Here is a 21,951-nt window from a genome sequence, read left to right as displayed (position 1 = left end):
GCTCATCATGTCACCGAGTTTTTATTATGTTCAAATCTGGAAGTAGAAAGATGATTAAGAAACTATTTTAGAGCTTTTAGCCTAGTGGAGTCAAAAAGGCATATAATTAACTAAAATAAGGCATGATCATCGCTTTAGTAAAAATACAACTCCTAAGGACTAGTTGTAGATCCAGAAGAGACAGACTTGCTGGGGTGGGGAGTATTACTTGAATTGGATTTTAAAGTTGAATAAGGGTTTCCCCAGTAGAGGGAAATGAGGCTTATCACACAAAAGAAATAACACTCATTCAACATCAACAGATAATAATTGCACAATGACTGTATGCCAGTTGAAGGAAAATAATGAGACTGTGAGAGGTGGACCTACAAGTATTTAGGTAAGGTTGTCAGGGTGTCCTCCGAGGCACCCTAGTCCTGGGAGATCTATGAAAACAGGTTCTAGGGACAAATTAGATTAGAAATACCACCCCAGTAAGTCTCGCCATCAGGAAGCTGAGATAATTCTGGATTGAACCACATCAAACGATGCATCAGACTAGAAAACCCACTGATTCACCCCTAGGAGTTTGTGTGCTGCAGAGACCATGGCAGAAGCTGGACTAGAGGGCAAGGACCATGTGGCCAGGCAGGCCCGAAGAGGGAGGCTGTGGCTGATGAAGATGGCTATGTGAACGGTGGCGAAGAGCTCGAGCCCCCTCCATGGCAGGGAGCAGCGATGCCAAGACTTCATTTAGATTTTAGAAAAGTTACTGCGGTGGCAGTTTAGATGCTTTCTTGAGTAAGGAAAGAATAAATCTAGAAGCTTTGTGATAATAAAGAGAATGATGAGAGTCTGAACAATGGAGAGGACAAGATAGGTCTGCAAGACATTTGGAGGTAGATCAATTCAGTCAGATAACTATGTTTAAAGGTAATGAAGAGGCCCTGGCTGGTGTAGCTCAGTGGACTGAGCACAGGCCTGCGAACCAGAGGATCGAGGTTCGATTCCCAGTCAGGGCACATACCTGGGTTGCAGGCCAGTTCCCAGCAGGGGACACACCATACATTGTGTGTTCTCGGCAGAGGCAACCATACATTGATATTTCTCTCCCTCTCTCCTTCCCTTCCCCTCTAAAGATAAATAAATAAAAATATTTTAATAAATAAATAAATAAATAAATAAAGGTAATGAAGAATGTGTCAGAACAGTTCTGAGCATGTAAGTTTGAAGTGAATGAAAGTTTGTCTTCACAGGGGGGAAACTTACCCCCATCTGCCAGCCAAGGAAGGTCACAGCAGAGTTGTAGGCAGCACAGGATAAACTCTGCTGAGTGTGTGAGAAACAGAAACCATGTGTTTGAAGGGTGTTCCAGACTCGGCTCCTCTCACGTTTTCTCCCACCTTTGGAATAAGGCAGGCTAAAAATGAAGTGGAAAAAAATCAGCATGGTCTGCATTTGAAAGGTTGTGCTTTTTAGGGAGAAACAAACTTATTATCACATTTAAACAAGACACAGTATGACCTTGAATTAGAGGCCCAAGAACTGTGTGAGTGGTGCATCCTTGGCTGTAACAGTACTCTGCTCACCGGGGCCAAGGCCGGCAGGTGGCTCCGTTCTGCTGCCAGAGAATCAATCACCTGGGCCTCGCTGGCCGGCACTGGAGCAAAAGGCAGAGAGGAATTTGCAGGTGGTAGGGAGTATTAGAGAGATTAGGAAGGAAGAAGGAAGTGTGGCTCAAAGTTATAAAATGCAGTCTATGTTTCTATTTTATACGTGTTTGTATGTGTGTATAAATGTGCATATAGCATTCCTCGTCCCAGTGTGCTGCTCTGTCACATGTTGTCAGCTGGCTGTGTCTGTCACCAGTCAAATGAGGAAAATACCATCTTCCTTGCTCTTTGTTTATCCACTGTAGTGGTATATTGTTAGCTACTTTATTAGAATTCAAAACCAGACTGTGATTTGCCTTGAGGATGAAATAGTAGATGAGTGTAAATAGTACTTTAACCAAACTTAGCAAATACAAGGATGATGAATGTTTTCTTGCAAAAATGACAAACTGCAGTGTTTAGAAAACCAGGTCTAATATTCTTCTTGGTGGACGTTAGCTGATAAAAAGAATAGACATAAAAAGTTAAAGAATATGATTGACCAAATATATTAGGTTGATATCACTACCGTTAATTTTTCTTAGCCTTTTGATTACTGACGAACTAGATTAGAATAATAAATGGATCATTACTCTTGACATTTTGTACTTTAGACTGGAAATATTGGCATTAAAAACCAAAGGTCAAATTGCTATTTGAGGGTAGTCTTAGATCTTCATAGAAGTATTTTCTTTAAATAATAAGCTTGTGTTTCAAAAATGCCTTTATTCGAGATGACTGTTCAAATTAGCTGTATATATTTTTAACCCGAATTAGGGAACTTCTGGGCTAGGCCTGTCTTGGTTTCCTCCTTAGACACCTTTGGGCATTAATGCTGTACACGAGGAACTCGTGGTGTGCCCTGCTCTTCTAGAATGGAATGTGGGAACTGCGGGCTCATGCCATCGCTCAGTGGAACACCTTTTGTGCGCTGTGGGTTGTTCCACTTTAATGTTAAGTACTTAATGATAGGCCATGTAAGTAGCAGATTGTGGACTCCATTTCATTTACCTATTTCTCTGGTTTTGCACATTTTTCTTTCACAAAGTCTTTCATCTTCCTGTTTGTTTCCTTTTATCTCGTGGCATTTGTTCCTCTCAGTGAGTTTCTGCCTCTGTGTAGTATGGGCTTCCCTCACCCGTGTTATTTCTGACCCTCACTCTGGCCAGTTACTGTGGGAAGGACTTGGGCACAGGGGAACTATCCCTGTAAGACGGGCAAAGGCAGTTTGTGAGGATGGAGGTCAGGCCCTTCTCAAGCTGTATGGGCAAAACTAACATGGTCAGAAAGTACGGTTGTCTGACCACATCTTCATTCTGGCTTCTCAACAGAATATTTTTTCTTTAAAAAACATTTAATATATTTTATATATGATTCTAACACAGATTATGTAAACAAGCACATTATGAACACCCTGTATCCCCCACGCCAAAGCATATATTTTTTAAAAGGCTAGGTAGGTAAGGTCAAAATTAGCACATTGTGAAATATTACCTTATCCAGTATTTCTTCATTCTCAAGAAGACATCAAAGAAAAATTTCAGTTTCAAAGAAAAGCACAGCACATTTGGTTAAACCCTAGCCCTTCTCAGGTTCACAGTAGTCTGGCTGTAAGTCAAGCCTCTCTGTCCATGGCCCTGGGACACGGGCCCTTCTGCATGTGTCCCTCAAACCTTGGCACTTAAAAAAAAGGCACTTGAATTATGACTTAACAAAAAATTTATATTCTCAATGAGACCAGCTATTCCTAGGACCCTGGATTTCAGGGAATAAAGATGGCTCAGTAATCCCAGTCATCACACATTTCAGTCGCCCTGTTCGGCCTCACTGGGTTAGCTGTGGGCGCCCTCAGCTTCTCTGCACGAAGTGATTCACTTTGGGAAGAACGGTCTTTCCAGGGTTTGTAAAACATATTGTAGAGGTTTTAGCTTTTGTCCCCAAATCTCTTTGACAGATTCTCCCTCCGTCGCCTGCCCTTCTTGTGTTTTAGTGTTTCGTTGCCACGTTTCTATTTTTGCTCCTTCTTCACAAACTGAATTTTTGTACCTTGCTCACACCTCAGTTCTCCTCTCCCATCCTTTGGTATTTAGACTTGCATTTCCTGCTTCAGAGTCATCCATCTCATCAGCAGATTGCGCCAGCACCATCCTTAAAATAGACATACCTGTAGGACCTCTTAATCCAGTGTTTGCCAGTGATGTTTATACCAGAAAAATCTAGGAAAATAAGGTGCAGAAGAAGTTTCAAGTTGCTTTTCAAGTACAAATGGTAGAGGATCAGACTCACTTGTGAAACTCCTGACGTCAGCAGAAAGGTTGTGTGTTGACACTTCTGGTGACACTTTTTACTGCTTAGAAAGCATCTTAGTCATATTGCTTAGTGACTAGTAAGTAAGTGGTATTTTTCATTTATTTCACACGATAGCTTGTTACTTATATGTTGGTATTTTAACTAGTTTCATTTAGGAAATCAGTCTGGGAGGGGAGGAGTTAAATGATAGGTAATGCCTCATTCCAAAACATTGGGGATCAAGTTCTTGTCAAGCACCCTTTTTAGAGATTTTATTTATTTGTTTGTTTTTAAAGAGAGGGTAAGGGCGGGAGAAAGAGAGGGAGAGAAACATCAATGTGTGGTTGCCTGTCATGTGCCCCCTACTGAGAACCTGGCCTGCAACCCAGGCATGTGCCCTGACTAGGAATCGAACTGGGAACCCTTTGGTTCACAGGCCAGCGCTCAGTCCACTGAGCCACACCAGCCAAGGCTCATGTCAAGCATTTTCATGTAGAACAACTAGTTTTCAAGAACAGTTTATGGTCGTTAAGTAGGAAATCCTTCCACCTCCAAACCTGACCAGTTCTCACCATGACTGTTACCATCCCAAGCAAGCCTCCATCACCTATTTCCTGGGTTTTTGAAATCAGCTTCCTGTTTCCTCCACCATTCTAGTCTGTTCCTATCACTGAAGGAAAACTATTCCTGTTAATGTAAGTCAGTTGCTGTCACTCCTGTGCTTAGAACATTGCAGTAGCTCCTCATTTTATTAATAGAAAAAGCCATACTCCATTCATTGGTCCACAAGACCCATCTCTTTCTCTTCTTTTCTTTTCCTGTATCTCTGCAACGTAGATAATAATGTAAAATTAAAGTATATATTTGTATTAGTTGTTGGATTTTTTGAGTAGTGTATATTTTCTATACTAATTTTAAAACATATAAATATTGTATATTCTCTTCAGGAAAACAGGATCACTTAGTTACATATGATGTTTTCAGTTTTTTTAAAGATTTTATTCATTTATTTTTAGAGGGGAATGGAAGGTGAGAAGGAGAGAAATATCAATGTATGGTTGCCTCTCGTGAGTCCCCTGCTGGGAACTGGCCTGCAACCCAGGCATGTGCCCTGACTGGGAATCAAACCACAATCCTCTGGTTCGCAGGCCCTCGCTCAATCCACTGAGCTACACAAGCCAGGGCTGATGTTTTAATTTTTAATTCTTACCATAGTAATTGGTCCTCACTGGACATATACCCAATTCTTAAGAGGATGTGTTTCTTCATCTCTAAAATGAAAATAATACCTGATTACCTCAAAGCAGTCCTTCTCTTGGATTTCTTCTACAAGCTCATTTATTGTCCCCATATTTTTATTACTTAGAATTCTTTCTCCTTCCCTAGCTCTTCTCCTTAGGCCGAAGTTTATCTGTCTGTCTTTGAATAGCTTTTTAGCCCACGAAAAACCCTCTATTGTCCTTTTTTTCCATTGTACCTTTATATTATCCCATTATTTCCCATTATACAAGGACTTTTATCCACTCATATATGCTGTGACACAATTAATGAAGTTGTCTAAGGATAGATAGTTAAATGATTTATTTGTACATTTGCAAGAAAATTTCAAATAAAAATTCTTCCTGAAAAAATCATATACAAACAGAGGAAAAGTAAGTGATAGTTTTATTAATAAAGGGCCTACTATGGGAGTGGAGTGGGGTGGGGTGGTTGTTAGGTGATTAATCTAAATTCAACTTTTTCGATGAAATCTAAAATTTCAAGATACATAAATCTGCTTTTCTCACATTCTGTGGCTTATATGTCAGTTTTCCTTGATAAATTTTTTACTCATTTGTATATTACACAACTAGATATTTTTATTAATATTTCTTTTAAGTATTCCTTTATAGCATGCTTTCCAATATTTATTAGAGTTTATGTGTATAAGTTACTTATTTACTTTGTAAGGAAAATACTATATACAAAGTCTATTATATATATGTGTGTAACATACATATATACATACATATATAACACAAAATGTATATATATTTTATATAGAATAAGATATGAGATGCACTATTTGGTTTTTATATAAAAGTAACTTGTGCATTACACAGTTGAGCTTTTTGCTTATTTCTGTGAATTCCTTTTCTGGTAATTTATGGTATCATTTAAACTTTATGTTATGCTTTGGCTTCTCCAAAATTGTATTCACAGATATGCATATACAGGGGTTGGCAAAAGTTGATTTACAGTTGTAAGTACATGAAACACAGAGTTTTTCTTGTATTATTATTTATTAATTACTGTATTATTTTCCACATAACCAACTGTAAACCTGCTTTTGCCCAGCTCTGTGTTGGTATCATTGATGTTTGCCAACAATCAATTGTAAGTTCACCTTAACACATTTTGAATTATCTATGTGTAAAAAACATTGGCAAATATGAGCTCAGAATGTTGGAATTATGTGGAATTTTGTGGCTTTTTCATTTTTTAAAGTTTATAGTCATTTATTTTAATTGATCTATTTTTCATTTTTGCTCTAATAATTCATGAAAAGTAGATACGTCAGATAGGCAGACAGGATCCTGGGTGCTATGATTGGTTGGCATTTACATAGGTCGTTCATGTAGATTTAATTACAAGATGACCTGAAATTCGGAAATGTAATCTGTAAGACAGTCAGAGAAGTACAATTTTTTAAGCCCTCTCTTATCAGTATTCTATGATACTCATTCTTCAACTGTAATTTGTTTGCGTGTCTGTCAAAAGAGGTAAGCTATATTCAATAATGAAGATAGCAAGAATTTTAAACTTCATATACATTTTTTTTTGTCATAGGAAGGCCAGCCTTTTGAAAAGGGATAGAAATTTATATATCTCCAGAATGTTATTTCCCTCCATTTGAGGCTGTCTCTTAATTCCAGCATTTTACTGTGTTTGATAAACAGGCCAAATATATATATTATTTATTTGGTGGGGGAGGTGATGGAACTTTACGAATTTCAACTGGCATTGCACTCTGCTGATAAGAATGGGAGTTCGCACCACTCTGAAGAGATTACATGAGGTAGAATTGGAAAGCAAATTGTATTTACAAAAGATAGGATGATGTTCCTAATAGGTGTTCAGAATAGACTATTTACTCTCATATTCTGCTGAGCTTTACTAGATATAACTTCATTTCAAAACAGGACAAATCTGATTGAAGGTAAAAGCATTCCCTCTCCACAGATAGTCATCCAAAGGGTTTACATTGAATTTTCCTGATGGGCGTACAGCTGTATTTTATGCTGTATCTGTATAAACTGGTAATGTGGCAAATAAAAATCTAAATAGTATACTTGATTGCTTCATGTACTGACCATTTAGATGACCAGATTTATATCTACAATTTTAGAAGAGACGTTGCAATAAGACATTCTAAAAATAACTGTCAAAGTCACAACACTAGGATCTATTTTCATCTCGTTGTCACGGTAAAGTTACTGAAATTCACAGTTAGTAGGTCAGAAAGATCACTTTCTATCTGTTGTCATCTGTGGCTTAATGCTGACCTTAACTGCTACTGTGTAATGTCACAATGATCACAGTGCTCAGGCTGCAGAAGTACGGCATGCTGCGTGATTTAACGCATTTCCTGTCTGGAATGAAGGTGGCCAATAACCATGAGGTACTCTGGTGTAGAAGAAACTTTTAATTTCTAATTCTTTTCTCTTTTCTCATTCATTTTAGATTTTGGATTTAGTCAAAGGCACACATTACCAGGTAGCCTGTCAGAAGTACTTTGAGATGACACATAATGTAAGTATTTTAAACTTTAAATTTTTTTAACTTTATAGCCTAATTTCTTGTCTTTTGTGACTCTGTGTTTCATTCAGGGTTTTTACTTACTGCAATAGAAACCACTCCACCTATCATCAGTAGAAAGGAATTTATTACATGGTAATAGGTACCTTTTAAAATTTAAAGAAGGTCCAGAGAATTGAGCTTAGATTCTCCCGAACAGGAATACTGTTCCTAGGAGAAGCTGTATCACGAGAAAGTCTTATTTTACTACAGCTGTCACCTACAACTACACATCTAGGGATGAGACCAAAGGTCGGTAAACTTTTTCTGTAAAGTGTCAGATTGTAAAAATTTTAGGCTTCACAGTCCATATGGTCTCTGTCACAGTCGCTCAGCATTGCTGTTGTAGTACACATGCAGCCGTAGACAGTAGGTAACCAAACAGGCATGGCTGTGTTCCAGTAGACCTTTATTTGCAAAAACAGAGAGTGGGCCAGATCTGACACACAGGCCTCAGATAGCCAACCTCAGGAGTAGATCTAGAACTTTCGGCCCCAGTTGCCAAAAAGAACCTAAGGTTTTTGCCATCTTCCACACAGAAAATCTGATTGTTTTACTTGCTGCCAATTCTTGTTAATCTGATCAGCTACCCAAGTCTTGTATTTATCTGCATGCAGAACCTAGGTTACGTGGTGGACCCTTAACTGCAAGGGAGTCAGGGAAATGTGTTTGGTTTCTTTCATGCCAGCATCCTTAGTACAAGAAAGGCCTGCTACAGTAGGGGCTGAACGGTATAAAACAAGGGTCACAAACTCAGAGGCCTATAGAGGTCATGCAAATAACCCTCAAGAGTGACATTTCCTGAGATTAATACCAGGGAGTATGGTAGGAACTGTGGTGCACTGAAGAATTCATACCCTTAGAGGCATTCACATCAAAAAGTTTTAAGACTCTGCAGGTCAAATTCAGCTCACTGGTGCTGAGTTTTCAACCACTGATCCTGACCATGGCTTCCTAACCGAAGACAGACATCCAAGAGTGGACTTCAAGGTCCAAGCACTTCTTGAAACATTTCTTTTATGAGTATATGTGAGCCTTTCTTGGAGTCAGTGGTTTTGTTCTGATACGAAGGAATCCATACCTTCACCTAAAAGGTGTATTTGATGAGCCCTGGCCAGGTGGCTGAGTTGGTTGGAACGTCATCCCATAGATCAAAAGGTTGTGGGTTGGATCCCCTATTGGGGCGCATATAGGAGGCAACCGATTGATGTTTCCCTCTCATATCGATGTTTCTCTCTCTCCCCTTCTCTCTAAAGTCAGTGAACATATCCTTGGGTAAGGATTAAAAAAAAGATGTATGTATTGAATTCATTATTAGCTACCATGCTATGCTAAGTTTTATAATTTTTATGTTTTTTAATTTAGTTTTCATGAGATTTTTCTAGTTTGGTTATATGACTGCAGAAATTTTTCTAGTTTGGTTATATTTTTGATAAAATATTTCATAAGAAAATATATCCTATAATATGACTAAAGTTGATAAAAATAATAACAACAATGATAATAATATCAGCCAATATCTGTAGAACCCTTAATGCATTCCAGGCATAGCACAAGCACTTTGGACACATTAACTCTTTGGATTCACACTGTAAGACTACTATTAGGCACTGCTTTTGTCCCCATTTGTGAATAGAGCTTAGAAAAGCTGCATAGCCAGTGTACAATTACACTGCTTATTGCGGATAGAACTTGGATTTGAACTAGGCTGTTGAATAACTCATCTAGAGCTTATAAGCCTAACCGTGCTGTTCTACAGTACCTTATACTGGATTTGTAATAACTGCTGTTGTGATCATTAGCACTTTCCTTTCTAGATTCATCATCCAACCTTCATAGCTTATGGTAAAACAACTCGGGTCTACCAGTTCTATGGGACTTGCCCGAGGTACCAAACCTTGGGAGCTCTGGAGCTAGAACTCTGGTCTGTTGTGGCTCAGGCCCTCGCCCTATTATACCTAAAGGTTAAAAATATCATTATTATTTTAAAAAATAGTTTAGAGACTTTCAGTCAAGATGGTAGAATAGGAAGATGCTGTGCTCATCTCTTTCCACTACCACATGAAAATTACAACTGAATTAGAACAACCATCATTGAAAACATCCTAAAGCCTACCTGAATAGAAGTCCTATAGCCGACGGTATAAAGAAGCTGGTAGCAGGGGTGGAGAAGTGGAATGGGCAGGTCCCACATCCATAATGTGGTGATTAAGAATTGGGAGGGATATCTCAGCGGTGGAGGTCCTCCCTGAGGAGCAAGGGGTTCTAGCCCCACACCTGGCTCCCCTGCCTAGGGCTTCAGTGCTGGGAAAATGAGTTGCTATATCTGGCTGTGAAAACCAGTGGGGATTACATCTTAGTGAGACGGAGAACAGATGGAGACCTAGGCACTGCAGGTCTGAAAGGGCCCATGCATAGACTTACTTCCTCTGGGCTCCAGCACAGAAGCAGCAGCTCAGAAAGTGCCAAGGGCGTATGGGAGGAACTAAATTGACTGGCTTCAGGGTAAAGGCTGGAAAGGCAAGAGTCAGAACAACTCTCTTGGGGACAGGAATGCTGGCCGGTGCCAATGCTCTTTTGTTGAGCTCTCCCCTCACCCAGCTGCCTGACCCAGGTGGATGCCAAATCTGAGTATTCCGTTAACCTGGCTAACACTGTTTGCCTGCCCTGAAGATACCCCGAGACTCCTCCCCACCCAACTCACATGCTTGGCCTAACCTCTTCCAGCTACTCCTCCATACAAGCAACCAACCTTGCCTTGTGCTGTAGACATCCCTAAACTATCTCCAAGGCCCACAAACTGTAATCAGATAGTGCCTGACCTCTGCGGGTCCTGTATTTTAGTTAAGTTATGTCAAGTTCAGACCAAGTGGTGACTTGTCTCAACTTACATCGTAACTCCCATCAGGTAGTCCCAAGCCTAGCGTAAGAAGTGGCAATCTTGGTTTGGAATGTAGCCTCAACTAAACAACCACAAACCAGGCACAAGTGGCTGCTGGCCTCAACTCACATCATGGTGCCCACCAAAGGGTCCCAAGTCTGACACTAGTGACAGCCATCCTCAGTTCGCAGAATAACCTTTCCCAGGCACCCCCAAGCTCAGCCCAAGCATGAACCAAGCACAGATCACTTTGTAAATACTACCAGATGGTCCCAAGCTGGAAACACACCAGAGCTCCAGGACCCACATGCCTGATGGTTAGCATCAGACCACACCAGAGCACCACTCACCCAGCTCCATAAATGGCACACTTGAAGGGTGGACTCAGCTGGCATTACAACCCCACTAAGCAACTCAGTCTTGGGGGTCAGCCCCTGAACAACAGCTCATCTACTATAGTCATAGCCAGTCAGCCTTATGGTCAGTCCCAACCCATGAAATGCCACAGCAATCAAGGATTAACTACAACAAAAGGTACACAAAACTCACACAAGGGACACACCTGGAACACCCAACTCAGGAACCAGGAAGACTATATGACTGGGCCCCGCAGGACACCTACTATATAGAGCCATTCAGCCAAGACCAGGAGATAGAGCAAATCTACCTAATACATAGATGCAAATAAAGGAAGTTAGCCAAAATGAGGAGACAAACATATCCCAATGAAACAAAGACAAAACTGTAGAAAAATAACGAAACAGAATAGAGATAAGCAATCTATAGGATTTAGAGTTCAAAACATTGGTTGTAAGGAAGATTATTGAACTTAGGGGAAGAATACATGAACCCAGTGAGAACTTTGATAAAGAAGCAGGAAAAATAAAAATGGAGATAGAAAACATAAAAAGGACCAGTCAGAAATGCAGAATACATTAGATGGAAACAACAGCAGATCGGATGGAGTAGAGAATCAACTCAGTAATCAGGAAGACAAGATAGCAGAAGAATCCCAATTAGAACAGCAGAAAGAAAAAAGATTGAAAGTAAATGAGGATGGTTTAAGGTTTTTCTGGGACCATATTAAACATATCAACATTTGCATCAGAGGGGGACCAGAAAGAGAGAGAGCAAGGAATTTAAAACCTGTTTGAAGAAATAATGAGCAAAAACTTCCCTAACCTGGCAGAGGGAGTAGACATAAAAGTCCATGAAGCATAGAATACCCAACAAGACAAACCCAAAGAGGCGCACACCAAGACCTATAATAATTAAAGCGCCAAAGGTCAAACAAAGAGAATCTTCAAAGTAGTAAGACAAAAGCAGTTAGCTATGTACCAGGAAGTTTCCCATAAGACTTCTAGCTGATTTCTCAGCAAAAACTTTGCAGGCCGTAGGAAAATGGCATACAATATTCAAAATGATGACAGTCTGAGGCCTACAGCCAAGAATGCACTACCTAGCAAGGCTATCATTTAGAAGGAGAGAGAGAGTTTCCCAGACAGGAAAAGCTAAAGTGTTGCATCACCAGGAAATGAGTATCAGAGGAAAGGTTAAAGGCACTTCTTTAAGAAGAAAAGAAAAGATCGAAAATATAGGAAAGAAAAAAATTCACAATGAAAAGGCAGAGTTAGTAAAAACAGTGGTTAAAGGCAAAAGTAGGAAGATCATGTGTAATTTCAACAGTACATTAAAGGATACATGTAAACACAAAAGAGGTAAAAAATAATGACAAAATCATACATGAGGGGATGAATAAAAATTGTAGTGATTTTAGAATGCACTCAAAGTTAAGTGACTATCTACTTAAAATAGACTGCTATAAACATAGTTTGGTTTATATGAAGCACATAGTAACCACAAACCAAAAATCTGTAAGAGATATACAAGAAATAAAGGCAAAGGAATCCAAATATAACACTATACAAAGTCATTGACATACAAGAGCGTAGGAAAATTAGAAATGAACTGAGAACTACAAAACAATCAGAAAACAATAAAATGACAGTGACTATATACCTATCAATAATTACCTTAAATGTAAATGGACTAAATGCTTCAATCAAGAGACATAGTGGATAAAAAACAAGGCATATACCTATTCAGCCTTAAAAAACAAGGCATAGGAGGCTCACTTTAAATTAAAAGTAAAGGGATGGGAAAAGATTTTTCATACAAAGGAAAATGAGAAAAAAATGTAAGGTAGCACACTGGCTGGTGTGGCTCAGTGGATTCTGGATGCTGGCCTGTGAACCAAAGGGTTCCCAGTCAGTGCACATGCCTGGGCTGTAGGCCAGGTCCCCAGAAGGCGGCACAGGAGGGTCAACCACACATTGATGTTTCTCTCCTTCTCCTCTTTCTCTCCCTTCCCCTCTCCCTAAAAATAAGTAAAATCTTTTAAAAAAACAACTAGGTAGTAATATTTATAACAAAGCAGACTCTAAAACAAACACTGTAACAAGAGACTAAGAAGTGCATTTCATAGTGATAAAGATCACTCCATCAAGAGGATATAACCCTTCTAAACGTCTCAGCTCCCAATGTGGGAGCACGTAAATATATAAAGCAGATATTGACAGTTTTAAAGGGAGAGATTGGCAGTAATGTAGACAGAGTAGGGGAATTTAACATTCCATGGATGTCAGTGGATATATCATCTAGACAGAAAATCAACAAGGAAACAGTGGCCTTTAATGACACATTAGACTAGATGGACATAATTGATATTCTTAGGACATTTCACACAAAGGGCAATAGTATGTACATTCTTTTCAGGTGCACACAAAACATTCTTCCAGATAGACCACAGGTTAAGTCACAAACAGTACTCAAATAAATTTAAGAAGATTGAAATCATATCATGTATCTGCTTCATCATAATGGTATAAAACTAGAAGTCAATTACAAGAAAACTGAAAAACGTACAAACACATAGAGGCTAAATATTATGGTTGTAAACAATGAATTGGTTAACAGTTTTAATTGGTTAAGGCGATTAAGGAAGAAATCAAAAGTTGCCTTGAGACAAATACAAACAAATACACATTGACCCTAAATCTGTAGGACACAGCCAAAGCAGTTCTCACGTGGAAATTTTTAGTAATACAGGCTTACCTCAAGTAACAAGAAAACTCTCAAGTAAACAATCTAACCTTGCTCCTAAATGAACTAGAACAAGAAGAACAAACATAGGCCAAAGTGAGTAGAATGAAATAATAAAGTTCATAGTGTTAAAATAGTCTAAAAAATTGATAGAGAAGATCACTGAAACTAAGAGCTGGTTCTATGCAAAGATGGAGAAAATTGATATACCTAGTGATACTCATCAAGTAAAAAGAGTAATACAATAAAAAATGAAAGAGAAGTAACAACTGACACCAAAGGAATCCCCAAAAATTATAAGAAAATACTACAAAATATATGCCACAAATTGGACAACCTGGAAGAAATGGATAAATTCCTAGAAACATATCTTCTAAGACCCAATCAGAAACAGAAAATCTGAAAAGACTGATAACTACTAAGGAAATTTATCAGTAGTTTTTTTTTTTTTAAGAAAAACAACAAAACAAAAAAATCTCCCAACAGGCAAAAGTCCTGGACTTGTTGACTTTACAGATTAATTTTGCCAAACATTCAAATTAGAATTAATACCTGTACTTTCCAAAGTATTGCAAAAAACTGCAGAGGAGGGAAGCTTCCCAAACTGATTTTATGAGGCCAGCAGTACCCTGACAACAAAACCAGAGAAAGATACTACCAAAAAAGGAAATTATAGGTCATTATCACTGATGAACATAGATGCAAAAATTCTCAACAAAATATTAGCAAACCAAATTCAGCAATTTATTCCTGGGATGGAAAGTTGGTTCAATATTGGCAAATAAATTAATGTGGTACAACACATAAATTGAAGGATAAAAATAATCTCAGTAAATGCAGAAAAGCATATGACAAAATTCTCCATCCATTTATGGTAACAACTCTCAACAAAATGGGGATAGAAGGAACAGACCTCAACATAATGAAGGCCATGTTGTGACAAACCCACAGCTAACATCACACTGAGTGGGGGAAAATGGAAAGCTTTTTCCTTAAGATCAGAAATATGATGAGGATGTCCACTTTCACCACTTCTATTCAACATAGTATTGGAAGTCCTGGCCACAGCAGTCAGACGAGAAAAAGAAATAAAACTAATCCAAATTGGAAAGGAAGAAGTAAAACTGTCATTATTTGCAGAGGACATGATGCTGTACCTAGAGAACCCTAAAGATTCTACCAAAAAACTCTTAGAACTAATAAATGGATTTAGTGAAGTAGCAGGATACAAAATTAATATTCAGAAATCAGTTGCATTTTTATACACCAATAATGAACTATCAGAAAGAAATTAAGAAAATTCCATTTATAGTTGCATGGAAAATAATGAAATACCTAGGAATAAATTTAACCAAGGAGTTTAAAGACCTGTACTCAGAAAACTTTAAGACATTTAAGAGAGAAATTGAAGATGCAAATAAATGGAAGAATATACTGTGCTAATGGATAGGAAGAATTAACGTTGAAATGTCTATACTACCCAAAGCAATATATATATTCAATGCCATCTCTATCAAAATACCAATGGCATTTTCATTGAAACTAGAACAATTCTAAAATTTATATGAAAACACAAAATACCCCAAATAGTGGCAGTTATTTTGAGAAAGAACAACAAAGTTGGAGGTATCAGAATACCTTATATCACACTTTACTACTAGATGATAGTAATCAAAACAGCATGGACTGGCATAAAAACAGACACACAGATCAATGGAACAGAAGAGCCCAGGAATAAACCCACTCCTATGACAAAGGCAAGAATATACAATGGTGTAAAGACTGTCTCTTCAATAAGTGGTGTTAGGAAAACGGGACAGATAAATGCAAAAATATGAAACTAGCCCACTTAAACCATATATAAGAATAAACTCAAAATGGGTTAAAGTCTTAAATGTAAGACCAGACCATAAGACCCCTAGAAGAAAACATAAGCAGTAAACTCTGCAACATCATTCTTAGTAAGATTTTTTTTGGATATGTCTCCTCGGGCAAGGGAAACAAAAGAAAAAAATGAATTGGACTACACCAAACTGAAAAGATTCACACAGCAAAGGAAACCACCAACAAAACAAAAAGATACCTTAATGAATGGGAGAAGATATTCACCAGTGATGCATCTGGTAAGGGGCTAATATCCATAATATATAAGGACCTTAATTGAGCTTAGCACCAAAAACAAACAAAAAAACCAACCCCAAACAATCCAATTTACAGGGGACCTGAATAGGGGCCAGGGGCCAGGGGACCTGAATAGACACTTCTCCAAAGAGGACACACAGATGGCCAACAGACATGAAAAGATGCTCAAGATCACTAATCATCAGGGAAAGGCAGGTTAAAGCTACATTGAGGTATCGCTTCACACCTGTCAGAATGGTTATTAGTAAATCTACAAACAAGTGTTGGTGGAGATGTGGAGGAAAGGACACCCTCATGCACTGTTGGTGGGTTGTAAGTTGATGCAGCCACTATGGAAACAGTATGGAGGTTGCTTAAGTTAAAACTAGAACTACCGTGGGACCCAGCAACCCCACTTCTAGGTTTATATTTGAAAAACCAAAACAGCAGTTTGAGAACGTCAGCATTATTTAGAATAGCCAACATGTAGAAGCCACATGGATAAAGGAGAAGTGATACTTACAGAGCATGGGATAGTATTTCTCAGCCATAGAAAAGAATGAAATATTACCATTTGCGACAGCATGGATGGACCTGGCGGTTTCTGTGCTAAGTAAAGTAAGTCAGGGAAAGACACATACCGTATGATTTCACTTATATGTGGGATCTAAAGAACAACTTAATAAAATAAAAACAAACTCATAGAACAAATTGAGGTTGCCAGATGGGAGGGGAGTTAAGGGCCTGGGTGAAAAAGGTGAAGGGATTGGGAAATACAAATTGGTAGTTACGAAATAGTCACAAGAATGTAAAATAGGACATAGGGAATAAAGTCAGTAATATTATAATAATTATTGTGCACTGGTCTTATTAGGGTGATCACTTCATAGGTTAAGCTAATATAATATTGAATGTCAACTGCAGTTAAAAATTATTAAGTAAATACGGTTTATTTTTACAAAATATAAAGGACTAACAGTAAAATAGTAAACAACAGATTCTTACTAGTTTTATCACAGTCCCACCAGATAAGCGACGTTTGATATTTTCTGCATCAGATTTACGTAACTCTTTCTCCTGAAGACTATATTCCTTAATTTGCTTGCTCAGCTTGAGAATATTAATTTTGTATGTGTTTTTAATTATTTGTGGATCCTTCTAATTAAGAGGACTCAGAACTTTAAAAAATTAAGGTCTAGTATTCAAGTTCTTTTCTTTTTAATAAGATGAAAGATAGATTTAAACATCGATTTTGTGAGATGCCCACTAAAAAGGGTGTTTTAGCTCTCGATCATTTTTGTGGTCTCTTTCCTATTAATTGTGTTACTGGAGTAGTGCTGCTGTTGTTAGTTCTCACCACCTGCCTTACGTTAATAAAGACATTGAACAGACACGTCTAAATCCTCCCACATGTAGAAATGGTCTACCTTAAACTGCATATAAATCAATGAAATAAAAAGGCTATTTGTGTTCACTGGATGTCTCATTATAGATTTTTAGTTGTGAATATCTCCACTTATTCCTTCTAATCTAATTTAAAAACAGAATTTTTATTGTTAGGTTTCTGCCATTCTGCCTGCCCCCCCTCCAAAAATACCCCCCTATGTTTATTTTCCTGAGGCCTCTATAATCAAACTCACTTTAATAAAAGTTCTGAAAATAAACCAGTTAATTGATACCATTTACAGCAGCACTCTGATAGCTCCATATGGCTTTCTTGGTAATACCAGCTGCCTCATTATAAGCTGTCATTGCAAAACCTCTTGATTAAAACCCAAACATCCCATAGGTAAAACAATATTGCTTTCATTCCTTCAAAATCTACATTTGCTGTGGCAGAAATATGAGACTATGCTCATGTGAAGGTCACCGTGTACAAATGTGTTGATTCCAAGCAAATGTTTGAGAGAGATTCACTTAGTAGGCGTCAGAAGCTCCTGTTTCCAGAAGCTGGAAATTGTTTTCCTCAGTATTTTGGGGGAGCAATGTTTTATACTTTCTTTCAGCATGCCCCATTGAAAATGACAACACTAGGCCTTTTGTACATTAATCTGAATTTTAATAGAAAATAACCTCTTTAGAAATAGACCTCTTTTAGGCACTTAGTCATTCTGCATACTTATTTTCCAAACAGCTGAGCCTAAGTTTTTTTCCAACCATATAAATCTCTCCAGATATCTTGTTAAAATCTATCACGTATTTTCCTGCAATTTAAACAGGATGTACCAAATACAATTAAGCTTTTTAACAATAACTCAAGGTTATTGTTGTGAATATAGGTTAGGATGCTGGGCTGGAAGCCACCACCATTAACTCGCATTGGGATCATTGCAGTAGCAGTTTCCTCACTCATTCCCAGCATCCGCAACACGCACATCATTCCAATGCATTCTGCTCCACACAGCTGCTCAAGTGGTCTTTAAATAGAAGAATCTGGTCATTTTAGTAACATGCTCTTTAAAAACCTTAGGAGGCTTCCTGATGGCTCTTAAGATGAAATCCAAAATTTATAATGTAGCCTATAGCGTCCTCCACCCAACCCCCTTCTTCCAGGCTCCAACTAGACTGATCTTGTTTCAGATCCTTCCTAATTCTTTGGGAATTCCAAGCTAATATGGCAGAATGAAAGTGCACTGTAGAATTTCCCTCTCCCAATATGTAACAAAATGTACAAAACTTAATAAAAAAATCATCAACCTCAAAGGAAAACATCACCAATAGCAACCAAACAAGAAGAAAGGCAAGGAAAGAAACAAGATTCACAGCAGGCAAAATTGTGAAAATTCTCACTATTTCCAAATACAGAATGAAACAAACAGGTTTTTTTGTTTGTTTTATTGAGGAGTAAAGGAAACAGCAGCTACTGACTGATAAGCAGAAACAAGTGGAATTGCAAGTAACTTTCTCTATTCTTTTTTCTAATTTGATTTAAAATAAAATTTCTTTTCATTTTGTTTAATTTATGCCCCTCACCTTCCACCCCCAAAACCCTGAGTTTATTTTCCTAAGCAAGATGAAAAGAAACTGACTGGGAACTTACATTTAGTAATGTCATGTAATGTCTTTGATAGGTTCTGTGATTTTAAGCACAACAACCTTTAAGTGTAAGCGGAACCAGTTTTACCATAAGCTAATTATATAAACAAGAATTACATTCCTGTGGCATCTTACAATGCTGTAACAAAATGACTTATTTGAGGACTTCTGTACACTTCCTTTAGCCAAAGTAAAAGTGAAAGAGACACTCAAAAGACAGCCCATCCTAGACAGAATTACAATGCAGTAAACAGAAGTAAATTCTTCATAATTTCATCATGCTGTCAAGTAATTTAACAGACCATAAGTTGAGTAATGTGAACTTAAAATGAGTTAAGAAAGGGCAATTGTAGACCTAAGAGAGAAAACTGAAAAACATAACATCACACAGAATCATGAGATAGGCCCTCACTTCAAGACTTGGCACTGTGTTCATTAGTGAGTAAGAATATTAATTAAATGGGGATTCATAAAAGTCAAACATTTAAATGTCATTTATTTGCTAATCTTATGATGTAAGGGCAAAATCTTTTATTGAATAAAGTTTAGGGATTGGCATTCAATTTCATTTTTTTTCATAAATTATACCCCTAATACATCATCACGAAGTCCTACTTTGGGTTTCTTTAAAGTGGAAAAGGAACTTAAAGTTACATGCAGATCAGTATAATCTTTTCCCCCATCTTTTGGGAATTCAACTTTTTTTAAAGCGATGCCTTTCTTGAGCCTTTGCATATATTTAATTCAGAACTCATAGAACCAACCACTCTTTATTTTTACATTCATTTTTCTTGGGTCCGCCTCATGGCAGCCCTATGATGTAGCCACTGTTATTGCCTCCATTTCCTTGATGAGACAACTGAGGCTTACAAAGATGACCATATTTCTTTTTATCCACACTGAAGTCTAATAATTTAGTTTAATCCACAGAGTCATCTTTTTTGGACAGATGTATCAGAAATTTAAACACCTTGAAGCAAAGTGTACAAAATTCTCAATATGTAATTATTACACATGGTACTAGATTCTTTTTGCATGAAATAACACCATTATGTTTTGTATAATCATTATAGTCAGGTTTAGCTCTAAAAATCATATTTGTAATGGTAAGATTGTGTGTTTATTTCACTTTGCTTAACACATTTTAGAGCAACTAAGTGATGTAGTCAAAGAGTCTGAATTCTCATTCAGACCAAATCAATTCCTAGTTCTGTGACTCTGCATAAACCATTTAATCTCTTCTGGTTTCCTAATCTGTACATGGGGGGAGTTCAGCTTAAAGGAGCCCCAAGATATTTCCAGTATAATATTCTCTACTTATAGAACACAGCCTTCTGATTGAAATGTGCTAGGCGGTAGACTTACTTTCCATTAAATACTTTGTAAAATGCAAACTTTTAATTCAGTCTCCCTATTTTTAATGAATTTGATGAAAACGAACCTAATAATGAAGTTTACAAATTACCGCATTGTTAGTAAAAATCATAGATGGTACTATGAAACATTCAGGAAACATTTTGAAATTAAGCAGATAAAAATTTGTTGAGTTATCTGGGTAATAACTCTTAAATCATTCTGTTTACTATCAATCTTCTATACACTGAAGTTACAGTAAAATTATTGGCCCAACGTGTATCAGCAGTTGACTAAAGAGAATCAGAAAATCCCAGGGTACTGAGTATTACCAGAAAAGACTTTATTTCTACTTATTGGCCCACCCCTTAAGAGGGTTTGTTCTGGACTAGGACAGCAGGTCCTTAAACCCCTACTAATCCATTTTAATCAACTGTAAGATTATACACAGCTCTAACCACGTAGCTCTGTCCCTTCTTAAGGATTGTAAATGACTCCCTGTTGCCTACAGGATTAGGTCTGAACTATTTAGCCTGGTTTTCAAGGCTCTCCAAGGTCTGACCCCGGTTTATCTTTCCAGCCTCATTTCCTGCTATTCTCCTTTATGTGCCTTTCACACCAGGCCATCTGAGCTACTTCCTTTCCTAGGACACTGCGTGTTCCCCTTCCTCCTGTCATCTTGCTGCTTGTTTTGCCCTTGACCTCATTATCAGCTTTTCACTTTCCAGACTTAACTCATGTACCAACTGCTTCCTTCACAAAGCCTTCCTTGATCTCCCCAGCCAGAATTTCTCTCTAATGTGATGAGAGTATAATAATAGGTCTTTATCTGTGGCCCCAATCACTTCTTCATTCTTGATAGAGGTTTTTAAGCATGTGACTTATTAGGCTGGAAATGTCTGCAGCATTAGTCTTAGTCAAATACATTCTTATATGTGGAAAAATTACTAGTACGTACGGTAACATGGCCTTATACATATTAAATCTTCAATGAATGTTCATGTAACACTGGCATACACTGGTTAGTTCTGTATCCAACTTACCAAATATTTATTAGATATCTACTGTATGCAAATCACTTTAGTACAAAGAGTGAGACATAAAAAGGTTGATAACTATAAGACAGATGACCAAAAGAAGTGTAATGATTTCTCAGTTTATAAAAAATATGAAATGAAAATACCCCCCTTACAACAACAACAACCAACAAAATAACTAAAGCAAAATGGCATTTTTTGTTGGCAACTCCAATGGCAGAGGCAGGGAGGGCAGGGATTTGAATCTGTCTGTGTTACAAACTGTCAACTCAGTCTGACCCATTGGTTGAATGTGAAGAAAGTGACTCATGCAGGAGGTTCACACTCAAAGGAAACTTCATTGTGTTATCGTGTTCTTATGCCACACCCCAGTAGAAAACACCAAGAGTTAGTGAAGGTTTACACATTTTAGGGAATGAATACAATGTAAAAGTATTGACCTTGGCACAAGAACAAGGCAGCTGAGCATACAGTTAGGAGCATGGGCTGTGCTAAGTCACATCCCGTCTCCAGCCCGGTCAGTGAGGACTTGGGCAGGTGCTTAATCTCCCCCTTTCATGGGGGGCCTCCTCTGCAACACTGGGAAAGCAGACAGCCTCCCTTCAGAGGGTTCTGGTGGAAGTTAACTGGGTGTACAAGTACACATGTGCAAATGAGTGTGTGT

The 21,951-nt window shown here is 37.9% G+C and overlaps 1 protein-coding gene across 1 annotated transcript in view; it reads left to right on the top strand.

The window, feature by feature from the left end:
* The window catches only part of PRIM2 (DNA primase subunit 2), a 294,335-nt gene that overhangs the window by 270,890 nt on the left and 1,494 nt on the right, over positions 1-21,951 (top strand). The window contains exon 13 of the mRNA XM_037056323.1: positions 7,644-7,712. Within this exon, the coding sequence (XP_036912218.1) occupies positions 7,644-7,712 (69 nt within the window). The remainder of the gene's footprint in view (positions 1-7,643; positions 7,713-21,951) is intronic.

The sequence above is a fragment of the Sturnira hondurensis genome, unplaced genomic scaffold (genome assembly GCF_014824575.4).
Source record: "Sturnira hondurensis isolate 20B ecotype Veracruz unplaced genomic scaffold, ASM1482457v3 Scaffold0008908, whole genome shotgun sequence".
Classification (NCBI taxonomy): domain Eukaryota; kingdom Metazoa; phylum Chordata; class Mammalia; order Chiroptera; family Phyllostomidae; genus Sturnira; species Sturnira hondurensis.
This window is presented reverse-complemented; position numbering and strand designations above follow the sequence as displayed.